We start from the raw sequence: 16,923 nt of genomic DNA, 5'->3' as shown, positions 1-16,923 counted from the left end.
GATGGAAGCTTTGACATTAAAGCAATAACCTCAGCCATGACAATGGTGGTAAACTTGATTATACTTGCCACGATTTTTTTCATTCGATCTTTCAATAGGGGCAAATGTTCATACCTTTCCCCTGAAGGTTTTTTTTTTTCATTTAAAAGTTTCATTGACGTTGCTAGCATTCTGTACTCAACATTAACAAATAGCAAGGTTCACACACATCCCAACCTAATAGGAGTGGGACGGGCTTCCATTGAAACTAGTTCCAGTGTAGTTTCGTTTTAATAAAAAAGCTATTCATGTGTTACCCTTTGCAAGTTTTTTTCTCATAAAAACTCAGTAGACCGATAAATCCTTGCCTAGCCCCAAACTTGCCACATACCGATCATAAACATAAAGATGCATTTGGTCTGTTAGTCTTTTATATTTGCCATTCCCTGTAACAAACAAATAACACTGCAAATATATCAAGAGCTACATCGTTTAGGCCTATGTGAATATTTTGTATGAACAGAAATTCATCCGCTTCCAGTGGAACCATTTTGTTTTAACTTGAACCAAAAAAAATCCTTTCGGGTTTTATAAGTTTAAGTATATACTTCAGTATATTTCATCACAGTGCATCCAGAATCCAACATTTTCAGGGGCCTTAAAGCAGGCCCCTGGCCCTGTGGCCCCACGCCGTAAGGGCTCGGAAAATAAAACAAAACATACACGACGGAATTTACTAATGATAAGAAAGCAGCCTAGCAACAAAAATATTTACATGCGATGTCATGCATAATGATACAATTCTTTTTTCAAGAATTAAATGGAACAAAAATGGAGATAAAAATACAGGGTTTTCGACTTTTCAGTACAGTAGAAACGTTATAAGAGCAACAGTATATTCTAAACAAAAAAGTGAAATAAATTGTCTTTATAATCTCAAAAAACGTTTTGCTAAAAAAGTCATATGAAAGTGGCCAGAAATCGCCTCAGATTGCACCACAGAGCATCCATATTCCAAAACTTTTAGGGGCCCTTTAAGCCACGCCGTAAGGGCTTTGCGCTCCGCGTTCGCATTAACTTTGTCCGTCCTTTAGAAATTCCAGCACCCCCTCGCAAAAGTTTGTTCCAGCGGGCTTGATGCCATTCCGTGTTGTGGGGTTTTTTTTTGGGGGGGGGGCATATATCATGAGGTTGAACTCTGACATTATGACCAAAATGTTGACCTGCGAAATACTTTTTTTTGTCAACAAAATGAACCCCATTCACCCTGCAGCACTTTGGAGAGATAAAGGGCCTCGGCCCCTGGCATCAACGGGAAAAAGGTAATGGCGCGTTGTCGTGTAGCGGTCCTGGTGGTCGTCGAGGCAGAGTGCGGCGTACCTGGTGCTGCTATATAGGCCCATACCTGAGGATGTAGTCCATGGACCATGAACGTTGCTGCATTCCAATGGATACTTGTGAGTTCACTAACAATTTTGACAATTTACACATTACTTTATGATGTACAAGTAATCGTTAATCAAACTGGAGGGCCAACTTCTTTCTTTCTTTCTTTTTTAGAAATGCGAATCAAACGATAGTGGCTGGTGACGTAATGCAAACGGGCAACTGCAATTGGTCAGAAGTGTGAGGGGTGATCGCAGTTTGTCAGTCTGATCAATTTGATTGGGTTATACTAACATTGGCTCATTTACATGAACAAGTGAAAGTTCACAGCTTTTGGCGGGCAGAGAAATTTGGCTGGGAACCGGTCTCAACCGGACCAATAGACTTGTACAGTCGCAGCGTCATCCAGAAAAAAATTCAAAGGATGGCTGATGAGATGGTAAGTAATTATGTACGAAGAGCTGGAAATGATTGTTTTTCATTGTCGAAAATCCAACTGAATTAATTTCAGTTTTGTGAAAGAAAGAAAGCAATTTATGTACATGTTTTATGATTCAGTGGCGTAGTAGGGTCCAACTTGCAGGGGCTTGTACTGGGGGGTCAGGTGTTTCCGTGCGGCCTGAACACCTGTGAGAGTTCTGAGTATTTTGTAAAATTTAAATAGGTTTGTTAAATGTTGTAAGAGCAAATAAGCGTAAACCATCTCTAAAAATCACAATACACTGACGTTAGTAGCAAACTTCAAAGAATAAGTCTGTATAGTATTTTCCTGTTTTATTCGCACCCAAAACTTAAAAGAATTGCAATTGATCCAATACATATGGCTTACACATAACTGTTAGTGTACTTACATGTATGTTTACTAAGAGTAGAACTTAATGTGATAACTGTTTTGAAATTGGATAGCCTGTATTGCATCTACTTACCTTGACATGATTACTGAATACATTCCAGATTTCTCCATTCAAAATTATGGGGCATGTTCCCAATCACAATTAAATATAAAGAATTAAATATGAAATATCACAGGACTAGCAGTTACTTTATATAGCATTTTATCCGCACCAATAGTTTAAATACTAATACTGAATTTAGTACTTGTGCGAACAAGTAAAATAACAAAACATAAGAGAGACAAATGAAGTTTAAATCCTCTCTAATATACATGTACTATTTAATAAAAGAATCATAAATTAGATGGAAGTAGCCAGAAAATGACCCGAAACCAAGACGATGTACGAAATTACAACAAACTGTTCAGTACATTTGTTAGTACAAGCGTTTTTTTTTCTAATTTTTTTGAATTTTTAAAAAATAGTTATGTGCGTTTGATAATTTTTAATAATGGAAACAGCGCAATATGAATTTTAATTATTATTACATGATGAAAATATGACAAAGAATTGAATGTTCAAAAACACTTTTCAAAAATAATTGTTAATAAAAAAAAATGAACATGATATATATACAGTACCCTATTAGTTTTGTGATGAAAGACAAAACATACTTGGAAGGGTTTTTATTAGTTAAATGCTTTCAGTATGAAATAACTAAATTCGAAAGAATTAAAGGAATGTGGGATTTATGTCAAACTGACATATTGGCCTGTTGTTTCAAATGAAGGGTATTTTCCACTTCAGCGAACAATGCTAATGTTTGGGCAAAGTTGGCACCGTGAGCACGAGTGGGAGCAACTGTTTGTCACAAATGTTGGCAAACATTAGTAACAAAAGGCTAATGGTTTTCCTGAGCCTTTTACTTATGTTTTCCAAAATGGCTGACAGATGCAAAGAACTTAATGATTCTGTCCTAGCGTAAAGGTAATGTACAACATTTGCTTTTGCTGTAATTTTCAGAAATGGATGGATCTGGGGGTTAGTATTTGATAGCAAATATTGTTACACTGAACTGTTGAAAGTTTTGTGTTCATAGATGCTGGAAAAACCAAGAAAAAAATGCTGTTCGTGTAGTCTGGTTCTCTGACCCGTCTCTAGACGAAACAGAGCAATTTATAGATGTCGGGGAATTGTCAGCTCAGGGAACCAGATTAGCTGGCTTTTGGAGTAACAAAATTTGGTAAATTGGGTGCAGTACTTGAAAAAAATTCTGCTTTTCTTGAAAATGACAGCACACCAGGTGCCATGATTTCACAGGATGCATGAGACTATTATTCACTTACAGTCAAGTAAGGTATTTCATAACAATTGGGTAGTTTTCATTTCTGATATTTGCGAATGTTGTATATTACCTTTAAGTTTTCTGCTTTCTGCAAATCCAGTAAATTCATGTATTATCGGAAACATTTCACTTCATGCACAATTCAATTTTCAGGGATTTTAGAAGCTGCTTTCCAAACAGTGACACTTGCAGGATTGGCATATAGGGCGTCGTTATTTTGACAACAGTTTGTCGGGGATATTATCGTCATTACCATTTTGGGTGAGCACATTTACAGGGCATATCTAAAGAATGTAAACATGTTGACATTGAGTGGAGCGCACCCTAGATTTGTTTAATTGACCTTGTCGACTGTTTCATTGCTTGATCAACTAATTGACTCCAAAGAGGAAACGCAAGTCTGCTAGGCTCAGTTTCTGGCTCTGGGATCTTGCTCTGTAACAGGAAAAAGAAAAACAAACACAAATCATTTATCAGTATGACTTCCATCTCTTTCTGTACAATCTTTCCTCGAGAGCTACCCATTTAAGCTTCGAGTTCTGCATCCCACCCCCCCCCAAAAAAAAATAATAAAAAAAAAATCATAACCGTAAATCAAAAGAGGGATTTGCAATATTCAATTTGCCTTTTGGAATTATTCTATCAGAATGGTGAAGTTTACTACAACATTTAAATTGTGTTGGATTGTTTCCCCTTTAAATTTGTAGTATTCCCAGTAAATCTAAATAAAATGTGACTTAAATAATGCAGGCCTTATTTGATTTCAACACAGGAGTCCTTTCCTTCAGTGATTGTGCGTACAGCAATTTTGTTTTCTTTTTCAAATTAAGTTGCCGTCAATACAAAAGGTTTTTTTCAAATTGTTAAGCTGGCAGAATTACTATTTTTTCCCACTCAATATCTAATAAGCTAAATACAAACATCCAGACCAATCATCGGACCATATTTGACGCGTTCTGGCAAAATGAGACGGAACTGGGCACAAGCCATGGTGCAGGAAAATGAAGAAAAAAAACAAAAAAAGAAAGGTGTGATTTCTTCCGATTTTCAGATTAATTGACACATGTATGTGTTTGTAATATGTCATGCCTGCCACACATATTTCAATGAAATAGCATAAAAATCATGGAACAAAAGTGTTTTTTAAGGAAAAACTATTGGCATTTTTCATTTTCACAACTACAAAACTCAAATTTTACAGGCCTTTTTCTCAGAATATTACTCTTTTTACGTGTTGATAAATGCAAAATGCAAACCTTAATTTGTCAACGGAATTTCCGATTGAAGTGCAGCAAAAAATATTGTAAGGATGATTGTATTGTCTTTCCTAAAACCCACATTGCGATCTCTGCCCAGTTCTGTCTTATTTTGCCAGAATGCCTAACATATTTTATTTCAATGGAGCAATTATTTTTTTTTCAAAAAATGTCTGCATTCTTTGTACTTAAAGGTACAGAGAAAGTGCCACTGGTTTCCTGCACTGCAGTTGATTTAAGATGACAGTCACCCACACAGCCCACTGGCTCACACAGACCCTCACCCACACAGACAGACAGACATCCAGACAATCCCTATTACACCAACCAACAGACAGCTCACCAGACATACAAACACAACAAGCATTGACATACCCTGAGAGGACATCGGACGCCAGCTTGGATTTGGATTTCTGCAGCTCCAGTATCCGCTCCTCTATGGTGTTCTTGCAGACAAACTTGTGGATGGAGACGTTGTTGGTTTGGCCGACGCGGTAGATCCGATCGCAGGCTTGGTCCTCTAAAGCTGGGTTCCTGTGGCCACAAAAAAAGGGATAAAATTCGTGCGAGTTGCCACTGCTGTAATCGAGTCCCTTTCCTGAGTCCAACAAAAATATATTGAATGTTGAGGTGACACAAATTGAACTTGACAAATTAAACAGAGTGGTCAGAGTATCTGGGCAAAGAGATATGCTAATAGATTTCCGAGAATTTGAAAAAAAGGACTTGACTTTCAGGCTGAAAATCAAAGTGTCCAGTTTCGATGTGCATGCTGCGCTGTGTGTTTACCAGTTGTGTATCCGTGATGCGTACTCAGAAAATCCATGTGTATTTCGTTGCACACTTGATGGACGTAAAAGCTCAAATAGAGAGCACGCAGATGTTATTTTGGGTAGAAAAATCCAGTCTCAATTAAATTTGGATTAGCTTCGTCAAGGTACACATTTTACGAAAAAAACAATGACAAGATTTTACTTCTCAAGAACAAACAAAGGGTATGAAAAACGGAAAATTAAAAAATTAAAATTGAGGCAGGCCCTAGTTTGTTTCAATAAGATTCACATGCAAACTGCTTCCTTTCTAGGCCGATCATTAATATTTATATATTTTTACTCCACCTAATCGTTTCTTTAAATTGCAGGCAAAAAGTCCCATGCCTATTGGATGCATCATCCGTTTCAATCGCTTCTTGAAGTGTATACATTTTCAACGGATAATGCAGTACAGAAAACGTAGGATAACGCAGCACGGAGAGCGCAATGTACAATATGGATACATGGAAGTATGCTCGTTGCTTTTTTTAACAACTGATTTTAACGCGTCACACAGTGCGCGCTACGCTTAATAACGTAAAACAGGGGTTTTCAGCCTCACTTGAAACTGAGAACTTTGGCAACTATTCAGTCAGAGTTGGTCTAGGTTTGAGATGGTCTGGGCCTAAGATAGTCTGGGCCTGAGATGGCCTGGGTTCGAGATGGCGTGGGTCTGAGTTGGTCTGAGTCCGTGTTGGACTTGGTCCCGTGTTGGTCTGGCTCCGAGTTGGACTTGGTCTGAGTTGGTTTAGGTCTGAGTTGAACTTGGATCGAGTTGGTCTGGGTTTTGAGTTGGTTCGGTACCGAGTTGGTTTGGGTTTGAGTTGACTCAAAACCGGTTAATCTATCTAGGTTATGAGTTTCTTACCAGTGCATGTCCAGGAGGAACAGGTGGTTTCCACCAATCAGATTCAGCCCGACCCCACCGGCCCGCAGCGAGACCAGCATGACCTCCCTCCCCCGGGGGTTGTTGTTGAAGTCCTCCAGGGCCTCGGATCGCTTCTTTGGTGGGACGTCGCCGCGGATGCTCCAGTAACGGTAGCCGGCACGCGTCAGGTGGGCTGCCATCACGTCCAGCATCTGGGTCCACTGGGAGATGATGACACTCTTCATGATGGGCGGGGTTTTGCTGGAGGCGGGCTGGCTGCTGCCACTGCTGCGACGAATCTCACGCAGGGCTGAGAGCACTGAAGCAATCTGGTTTGTGAAAAATGGGGAGACGCAAACAAGTTATCATCATGGTACTTGTAATGAGCAGAATAGGGAAGAGGTTATTAATGGGTTAAAGGTACAGTCCATCATTTGCAGCTATCCAAAAAGTAACTGACATAATTATTGTTGAAAAGCATACTTGGTTTAAAGATAGTAATGGGACTAAACTCCCTGTGAAAATATTCCTTCTGGCAAGCTGTCATTTTGAAGAAATCAATGAAGGAAGCCTTTCCAACGATGTGTCTAAAGACGCAGCTTTGGAACTTTCCATTAGTAGTTCGTTTTTTTATTCAGCGAAGCGCGCGCAAACGTTGACACGACGCACACGCGCGCCGTTGCTATAATTTGTCCATTCAGTGCATGGCATCAGGTAACTACAGTCGGCTCAGTGAGAACGTGTCTCAGACGCAGAATTCAGGCCCAATTCAAAACATGACTTAACAACTTTTGATCTGTAATTGAGATCCTAGAATTTTGTTTTCTCGGAATACACAGCTGAAAACTGAGCTGAAATTTCATCAGGTTAACTGTTCAGCACCCTTCTTTAGATTTTGAGCACTTTTGTTGCCTCAAACAAACATAATGCACAAATTACAAATGATGGGCGCTTACTGTAATTATTGATAATAATGATGATGGAAGTTTTATGTAGTGCTTCTAACAATTAGATCACATTATTTCCCCACTGACTTTAGTGCTGGGCATCATCTTGTTGAAGATGGATGGTTTGGATGCGATCCTGTCCTCCCTGTCTCCTCTCCTCAATCCTTCCTCCTCATCATCTCCAATGGTCATCTCTTTCATCTGCCCGACCACGTCCAGGTCAATGCCCTCTGGCTCACAGCTCTCAGTGTCCACGGCCTGGAAATAAGTAGATACAAAAGTATCAGCCTATGAACCCACTAGGGCCTGAACAACTTGTTTCACATTCTATTTATTCTGGGATGAATCCATCAAACCATATTATACAAATATTGACTGCTTCGAGTGGTGTAGTAAAACTAGCCTCCCTTGGTGATCCATGGAGCATTCTATTTTCCCTCGGCGAAAAAGCAGTCAATATTTGTTTTATAACACCTCTCCCACAGATTCTGCTTGATTTTAAGCAATGATAAATTTAATCTGAATACAATAAAAATTTACTTCTAACTGAATACCAAATGGACCGATCCAGTAAGCACCGCCCCATGATATTCTGACCAATCACAGTCGTGATTTATGTCCGACGTGCGTGCACTAAAGTCCGACATGCGTGCAGGCGCGTATGATGCGCGCGGAAGGAAAATGCAGCGTGACATTGGAGAGGAGCACGTGTTAATTTGCCCACGTGCGCACTGGGCGGAGCTTACTGGATCGGTCCATTAGTTGAACATTAACTTGCACTTTTTCTATTAAACTACCCCTTTACGAAATGTTTGAACCCAGCTCTGTAGCGCTCGCTCTTGGAAACAATGCGCGCAACGCACAAACGCAACACACATACCCCTATGCATTTTGCACACAGTGCGTATAGCACCGGTACTTTGGTTGCTACAGGTATAGTGCTTTGGTTGCTACGTGTATAGTACTTTGGTTGCTATGGGTATAGTACTTTTGGCTGTGCACTGAAAGATAACAAAAATATAAAGTACCATGTGACTCGCTCTCGGCCAATCAAGACACAAAATTTGTGGATGAGGTGTTATAGGGCGGTTTTGGCGATAAAGGAAGCAACAGGTAGGGCGTTTGGTACCATACAGGGCAGTACAGGGACTAATGGGTTAAAGTGGATTAAAACAGCAGTGGGTGAAATGAAACACAAAAACTGCTGAGACGAATGTACATGTGCTATGTATAGCTAGTCAATGTTTGAGTCGTCACAGAACATTTACAGTGCAAACTCCGACTGGGCACACCCATTTTTGTGTGTGACAGACGTCCGACTGTAAATTTCACACTTTGTGACAAGGAGTAAACCTTTTTTTTTGGGGGGGGGGGGGGTTCTAAAGCATTAAAGGCAAATTAAACTAACGCAACTTGGGACCTATAGACCTTTCTCATGGTATACTATCTTGAACATCAAAGCGAGGGATATAACGTTAACAAACATGGCGGCCTAAATATTGTGCCACGGTGAACGAGGGACTTTCGAAAACTTACAGCAGATTGACAATCTTATAAATAGATGGATAGCTCACATTCCCAGAAACATCAATCAACATGAAGTATCTGATTAAGTTTACGTGTAGTAGCACCGCCCAGACGTCCAGACTTTCTATTTTCACATTTCCATCCACAAAGTTTTCTGAGCTGAAATTGCACCTGGTATCACTATAGGCTCCGTGCGCCAACAAAAGAGGGCGCGTTTTCACCACTTTTGAGAGCCCCTTGGACGGGACACCGCGTGTGCGTACGGGACTGGTTCGCGCGCAGAGTACGCACGACTTATTTATCCTGAATGTGCACAAAGCTAAGCCATAGCGTCTTCGCCCGTGAGCATCATCAGGCGTTGTCGGCGCGTGAATACGTTCGATTTTAACTTGCGATGGTCTTCCAGACTAATCACAACACCCAATAACTTGGGATCAATGGAAATACATCAGTGGATGGACCGGGAACCAGTCTAGGTCTCCCCCAACTCTCCTTTTCTGGCCGTTAAAGGGGTACTTGTGTACAGAGCCCATAATGAACAACCTTTATACTGAACAATGATTTTTCTGGACCCTTCTGTATTCATAAAACCAAAGTTTTATGGTGACTGCTCCAATTCTCCTCACCTCTTTCAGAAGGCTGAGGTGGCCACAGCACTGCCTCAGCCGCAGCAGTAGGACCAAGATGTGACTGGCGTGCATACGCTGCTCTTGGCCCTGGGCAGTGCCTCCAATGGTCCCACCCGTGGCTCCGCCCATGGCCTTGCCCATGGCCCCGCCCCTGGCCGCTGGCAGGTTGCCAGCGCTGGTGAACAGGGCTGGTGTCTTGCCAGTGACCCCTGACCTTTGAGCCTTGTCTTTCTCCTCATGGAAGTTGATGTAGTCTTGCACTTTGGACCTAGCAGGGAAGGAGAATAATGTTTCAGCTTTTGTCTTGGAAATGGAACAGTGGGCCATGTGGTCAATCTGCAAGTGAAAATACTCCTCAACAATACTGAGATGGTTCATTTCCAGAGCCAATCAGTGTAAAAATGGAGAAAGTAAAAACTCTTGTACAAAAGGGCAACACCTTTCAAACATTGTCAATCCATTCTTAACACCTACTGGTATAACTACTGTTTGTACTCGTCACAGTACCACCAACCTTCTAGTGCAGTCCCAGGCTGTTCAGTTACACTAATAGGTATGGCAGTTTTGGGCGGTCTTGGGCGGTACAGTGCCTTGAACTCATTATTAAAGGGAATATACAACATTTGCAAACATCGAAAAATAAAACTACCAAGTTTTTGCGAAATACCTTAATAGGATGTTGGTAAATGACAGTCTAAAGCATCCTGTAAAATTATGGCACCTGGTATACTGTCATTTTCAAGAAAAGTGGTATTTTTGTATCAATTTCCAACGCTGATCGGCCGATCAGCGTTGGAAACAACTGGCTTTTTTTCAAATACTGGCCCCAATTGACCATTGCACTTGTTTGCAATCGATTACAAACCTATGAACGGGTACGAGCCAGCTAGACTGGTTCCCTGACCTTACAATTCCCCAATGTATGTAAACTGCTCTGTTTCTTCTTATATGGAGTCAGGGAACCAGACTACAGGAAAATGATCGTTTTTATTGGTTTTTATAGCATTTTCGAACCCAAAACCTCAAAAAACTCAGTGTAACTATATTTGCTTTATATTTCCAACCCCCCAATTCCATCCATTTCTGAAAATTACAGCAAAAGCAAATGATGTATATTCCCTTTAACTGAGAACCACTGCGTGTTTTATGAAATAAATTGCAGTATGGCAACATCCATAGAAGACAGCACAAGCTCCTTTCAATACCATTCAGACAGTTGGAAATCTCCACATCACAGGCAGCTACAAAACGCTTATATCAATCCGCATTGGCCTGGGACCAGAACTTTAGGCGTACAATTTGTAACAGCATTTAACAAAAATATATCTAGCTGCAGGTAATACACAAAGGTGCTCAGGGATGCAGGAACATAATTCTCAGTAATGAAAGGGTAATAAGACCTACACGTACTGGTAGGCCATCACCTTCGGTCTAGAATGTTGGCCACCGGTATCAGATGAGGGAATAATCGTCATAACGATTTTTGGCAAGGTATACACCTCCAGAGTTGGAAAATATGTGATAGCATTGCAGCGGTGGCAGCTTTTTGGGTGTTATCACCCTTTTTTCAAAATGTCCATCAAAATGCTTGTTACCACTCTAGTAGGGCTGTGCCGAATATTCGAATCTTCGGTTATTCGATCGATAATCGAATATTCGAATATTTATTTTCGAATAAGAATATTCGGTGGTGATATGCAATGAAATAAAAAGGTGGAAAATTTTTTTTTTTTAACAACAAAAGTGTATTCTCAAAGTTAAGTTTCAAGTTGCTGCCAAAAAAACCCATAAAAGTAGCTTGTATACAAAATATATGCCTTAGCAATAATGCCATACATATATTACTTCTGCTTTGGGAGTGCTTGCAGTAAAGCCAACCCATTTTTTTAACGCCGGACTGCAACACCAATCGCTGATGCTTCCGACAAGATAAACAAGACATTTTGTCTTTCATGTCTTCACAAAACACTTCCTGACACCTTTTCATATCAAACTTCTAGCATGAGTAGTAACGTTTCCGTTGTCCGTATTTTTGTTTGTTGTTGTCCTACTTACAATCCCTACTTTCAAAAGAAAACCGCCGCTGTTTTCCCCGATGCGATCCTGGCAAGTTTCCCCGCGCGTTGGTGTTACATGTGTGCAGCATAGGAAAATGCAGCGTGGCATTGGAGAGGAGCACGTGTTAATTTGCCCACATGCGCAGTGGGAGGGGCTTACTGGATCGGCTATTGACATCGCGAAAATGGCATGCCAACATCGATGTAGAAGACCTCTGCAATCTCATGCAAAGAACTTGATTTCTTTTTTCTGTGTGGGCCTTTGTATTTTCCGTTTTCATGTACTTATTTTGAGGACGTACTGCTCGCACAGGGTCGCACAAGAAGCGGTACATTACACTGATACAGCGAAGCCAATTCCCCCCAAAGTTTTCCATCGCCTGTTCAATCGTGTCGAATGCACGTGGTTATAGGGAATCGCCTTGCACGCAGTATGCTGCCCACAGCACGTGGCGGTGTTGTAGAAAACTTGTCATGAACCCCAACATTACATTAAAACGTTTTGAAAACCTTGGTTCATTTACGTTACGGACTCTGGGATTTTTCTAAAAGAATTTCTTGTTTACTTTTAGGGGTAAATTTATTATGGCTGTTAGATGTTCGCCTCAATGCCTCCGTAATTATATACATGTACATGTACAAAATGAACTAGTTCTCTCAACTGATCAGAGCACCCTTTTATCGAACACATTTTCGTTCGCTGTCCGTCAGCTTTGTTCGCTGGGTTAGTCTGCTAATTGCACCCAGTATTTGCACAAATAAAACATACATAAACACTTCAAAAACTAGTTCAGCAATTATACTTTCAGTAATAATAGCGGGAACCTCTGGCTTATGTCCTCCAAGTCGAGCAAAACGCAAGAAAAAGGGCAGACAACAGAGAGGATTTCAAACTCAAAAGAGCTCTCATTTATTTCGCCAGACAGACTTTGCAGTCAACTCACCGCACCGTACCCCGGATTCCCAGCATAGAAAACCACAGCTAGACAAAATGTATCAAAATGTTGCAAGTTGGAATATCCAAACCTTTTAGTGGCCTATTTGTTTGAAAGTTATCTCCAGAGCACGCACTTAGCCAGACAAAAGAACCGGGTCAGCGCACCTGTGCCCTAATTAGCCCGCCAACAATGCGCCCGCCGGAGCTCGGCTGGCGATTTTTTTTTTTTTGCTGAAATGTCACCCTTCGTGTTTTGGGTACACAGCTTATAATACATCCCCTGTGGGCAAACAAGGAAATACTGCTTTGCACGTGTCAAGCTGGGGCGTGTGTATGCCGCACCTACGCCCATTATTTGCATAAACTTAAATATGCATTTACAATTCAAAGACCCATATTTCATTGAATAAAGACATTAAATATCATAGGTTTTTTTCTTGGAGTTTTTGGTTGTTGAGAATAAGTTTATTTAAAATGATATAAAATCATTTCCTCAATTCTTGGTGACAAAAGTGCGAGTTATTATTATAAAAGTGATTTTTTTTTCCTCAATACTGTGACTAGGAAGTACACCGTTTTGTAGACTTCAAGAAGCTTCCAGTAATAGATATGCTCGGTTCCTGTTTGCGAGTTAAGGGTCGGAGAGTCACAATAGCTGACGCCACCCGCCGTGTTTGGGGTTCACGGCTTAATACGTCCCCCATGCAAACAAGGAATCCTTCACTCTAGCTTCTCTGGTTATTGTTAATCTTTAAATTACTGACGACTGAAGAACAACTGATTGTTGTCAAATACCTGACTTACCTGTGAAGAAATCATGCATGGCATGCTGACGTGCGCACGTACGTTGACTACATGTACATGTATGGCATATTTTTGCTTTTGAGGGAATTTGGAATGGCCAAATAACCGAATATTCGAATATTCGATCGATTGGAAGGTCGAACATTCGAATATTCAATTATTCGAATTGACTCAGCCCTACACTCTAGGGGCGGTATATACATGTACCTTGCGCATGCGCACTATAATCATTTATGCCCCGATTCGATACTGACCAAACACCCAGGCTGATGGCCTATGGGCACGATCGGTGAATCTGCGTTATTGGGTCAACGCGCAGCGCTATCGGGATAGCAGGTCTATCGCACTGCAATCAGTCAATCTACTTTTCTTTCTATTTCACGGCTCCGGAGGATGGTTTTAAAACAGGGAATTAAAGTCTGAGATTCCCTACAGGATCGACCGATCGCACAAACGCAATGCTCCGCAAATCCACCGATCGCATCCAATATATACACAATATTCATACAGCACATAATTTCAGTGAATGCTTCAATACCTGGATTCTCCAAAGAGTTTGTCGTACACTCGTCTCTCATCAGCAGACAGGTCTATCTGGTGGCTGTGACAACGCTTCTCAGGCAGTGCCACCAGGGGCTTGCCTGTCGCTGTGTTCTTCTGGTCCTTGGTGCGTCTGAGTAGCAGGCTCTTCACCAGAACGTTGAGTCTGTTGCTGCCAGATTCTAAGGAAGTGGTGAAAGCGTTTTAAAAATTAGACATTCAGGTTGAGGAAGCAAGGCAAGAGATGAGGTAGCCTACGCATTCTCCGTCAACATGCAGGAAATAAACTCACTCTACAATAGAAAAAAAATTGGTTGCACAGATTTTTCTCAATGCTGACCTGTGGAAAAATGCGGAAAAACATGACATATATAATGGTTTAACCTTGACCTAATACCCTGCAACGTTTGTTTTTGGACAATTTGATTTTTGGCAACAGAAAGGACGACGAAAAAATTCGTGGAAAGAATTCCATACCTGGACATCACTTGACACCCTGTGCACAAACCCTATGGAATTGGTCTGAAAATTCCAAGTATTTTCTCAGTGAATGCTTAAATATTTTCCCCGCTAAATTTGACTTTTTAGTACATGTAATCGCTTTCGGAAAAATTAGTGATGTCCATATATGGAATTCTTCCCAAACTTACATCCCCCTTGTAAATTTGTCACGTTCAACACATTTACGGGGCATGAGGCATGAGAAGTTTTGGTTTGTGTATTGTGCTCAAAGTTTGTGCATCCTACTCTAACTGCACAGTAAATTTGAAAGAAAAATCACATTCAGACTCAGTAAGCCTATATAATTACAGGTGTAAGCGCATGAAATGATGAACAGTTTACAAATAGAAGAATTGGAGAGTAAACTGACAACAAAAATGGGGGGGGGGGGGTTTCTAGTAATGTTTATGTTTGTACTTTTTTAATCAGCATCCAGGTTATACATGTAAAGCCTAGTGCAATTAGTTCTTTGTTTTTGAATCAAAATTCGTTTTCATTCTCATATATGAGCCATTGTTTTGACAACAAAATAATTGAACTCCAGTGAATGCTGATTCACATGTAGAATAGGTTTTGCATTTGTGTCATTCTACATGTTCTATACATGTAAATTCAGGGTCCAAAGTGTGCCATTTTTCCTGTTCCTTCTCTGAACTTTGTAAGTTGTAATTCAAGTATCATTAGGAATGACTTCCAAAAATGTTTGTGTTTTTGTTAAGTACAAAAATATAGATAGTTTGGTATTTATAATCACTCTTGGAGGAAGACTGCATTAAAGAGTGCGTCAGAGTTATAAGTTCACAGATGGCAGATGTAACAGAGACAGGGCAAAAAGTGGACCCAACATTTAAAGAAAGACCCATGTGGCAGTTACTGGCAACCTTAATATGTTTTGTGCCATATCAAATTCTTGAATACTTTGTGTGGCACTGAAACACTTCCAACACGAGTGGCCCCTTTCTTGTTATTTTTTTTGTGTGAGATGGGAAGGAATGGAAAGAGTGTTGGGGATAGAGACAAAAAATTTGTGAGAAATGAAGACATGACGAGACTTACTACTGTTGTTGTCTACCTGCCTCTTCCAGACTTTGTACTCATCAAAGGGGGAACATCTCAGAAATCTGCACAAGCAGGTCAAGAGAAATAAATAGTCAATCCAAAATCTCATTTCAACGTGATGGAATCCAATAATAGTATACATGCTGTTAACAATAATCCTGTGCAAAACAAATGACCATTCAAATATTTCACCGATTATCAATATTTGAACACTGGAAAATGAAACAGAGTTTAAAAAATAAAAATAAAAAAAATTAAAAAAACACACCCAACTTTTGATCACAGAGTGGTAGTTCTCATTTTGGTTACATGTTGAAACATTTGTTAACGTCTTCTTTTTTTGATCAATCACAGATCAATTAACTTTCGGCAGGCAAACAGTACGTGGGCAGTCGGCTTATCAATCATCTACATCTGTACAGACAAACCATAGCTGTATGACAGTCCAGCCAGTGAATCTCCTTTTATTAAAGCGCATAGCAATCTGAACAATTAAATAGTCACTTGCTTGTTTAAGCCTGCAATTTTATGTCAGGTACCTGTACATGCAGTCTATAAGGAGTGTGGCCTAGTGTCTAGGGTTCGTGACTCATGATCAGAGGGTCAGGGGTTCGAATCCAGCTGCTGGCCATATGTTGTGTCCTTTTAGGCAAGCCACTTCATCCCCACTTGCCTCTCTCCACCCAGGAGTACAAATGGGTACGGGCATTAGCTGGGGAGTAACCGGCGATGGACTTGGCATCCCATCCAGGGGGATTAGAAATTCTCAGTTGTTTCATGCCAAGGAAATTGGAGATAAATTCCGGCCTGATGGGCCAAATTGGCTTGTGACAGACTTTACTTCTACTTAGTCTATGGACTACGTGCACAAATATCCCCTCACTCGGTTTCAAAGAGAAATTAGGGGAGCCCACTGAAAGGGACTCAAACACACCCGTATGTAATGCTGCCATAAGTCTGGCGCTCAAGCAAAGATGATATAGGTTTGTGCGACTTCAAAGAAAAAAAAATCAACTGCGAGTACAAAAAAAGTGCATGAGTCATGCATTTTGGGGAGCAAGGAATAGTCTGCATGTCTTTAACAATCTGATTCTCCTGAGGTTGAGAAACGAATTGGACTGACCTCAAGAGCGAGTACATATCCACCAGGTTGTTCTGGATCGGCGTGCCTGTCACAGCCCAACGAGCCCTAGCACGTAGCCGGCAGATAGCCATAGCCGTCTGGCTCTTGTGGTTCTTGATGCTGTGGGCTTCGTCCAGGATGATACGCTCCCAGAAGATCTTGAGAAGAAGGGGGTGTTCTCCTTGTGAAGTGGGTAGATTCGCACCATCCTACGTCAGGTTAGAAAAAAAACGTCATACTCTGCATTTCAAAACCCACTTTTTTGACTCCCCTCCCACCCCCGGTTTTGGTCAAAGATTGATTGGATTTTAGTGATGTGC

At 40.8% G+C, this 16,923-nt stretch overlaps 1 protein-coding gene across 1 annotated transcript in view; it reads right to left on the bottom strand.

Annotated features, from left to right (window-relative positions):
• Nucleotides 1–3,498: 3,498 nt before the first annotated feature.
• The window catches only part of LOC119739709 (transcription termination factor 2-like), a 30,090-nt gene continuing 16,665 nt past the window's right edge, over nt 3,499–16,923 (bottom strand). Inside the window, exons 12-19 of the mRNA XM_038214737.1 lie at nt 16,604–16,812; nt 15,478–15,542; nt 13,919–14,102; nt 9,580–9,850; nt 7,514–7,684; nt 6,480–6,808; nt 5,175–5,333; nt 3,499–3,978 (exon numbers count right to left, since the gene is read on the bottom strand). Coding sequence (XP_038070665.1) covers nt 3,915–3,978; nt 5,175–5,333; nt 6,480–6,808; nt 7,514–7,684; nt 9,580–9,850; nt 13,919–14,102; nt 15,478–15,542; nt 16,604–16,812 — 1,452 coding nt within the window. The 3' untranslated portion in view covers nt 3,499–3,914. The remainder of the gene's footprint in view (nt 3,979–5,174; nt 5,334–6,479; nt 6,809–7,513; nt 7,685–9,579; nt 9,851–13,918; nt 14,103–15,477; nt 15,543–16,603; nt 16,813–16,923) is intronic.

This window comes from Patiria miniata, unplaced genomic scaffold (genome assembly GCF_015706575.1).
Source record: "Patiria miniata isolate m_02_andy unplaced genomic scaffold, ASM1570657v1 HiC_scaffold_4, whole genome shotgun sequence".
Lineage (NCBI taxonomy): Eukaryota > Metazoa > Echinodermata > Asteroidea > Valvatida > Asterinidae > Patiria > Patiria miniata.
The sequence above is the reverse complement of the archived record's forward strand: the minus strand, read 5'-3'. Positions and strand labels throughout refer to the sequence as shown.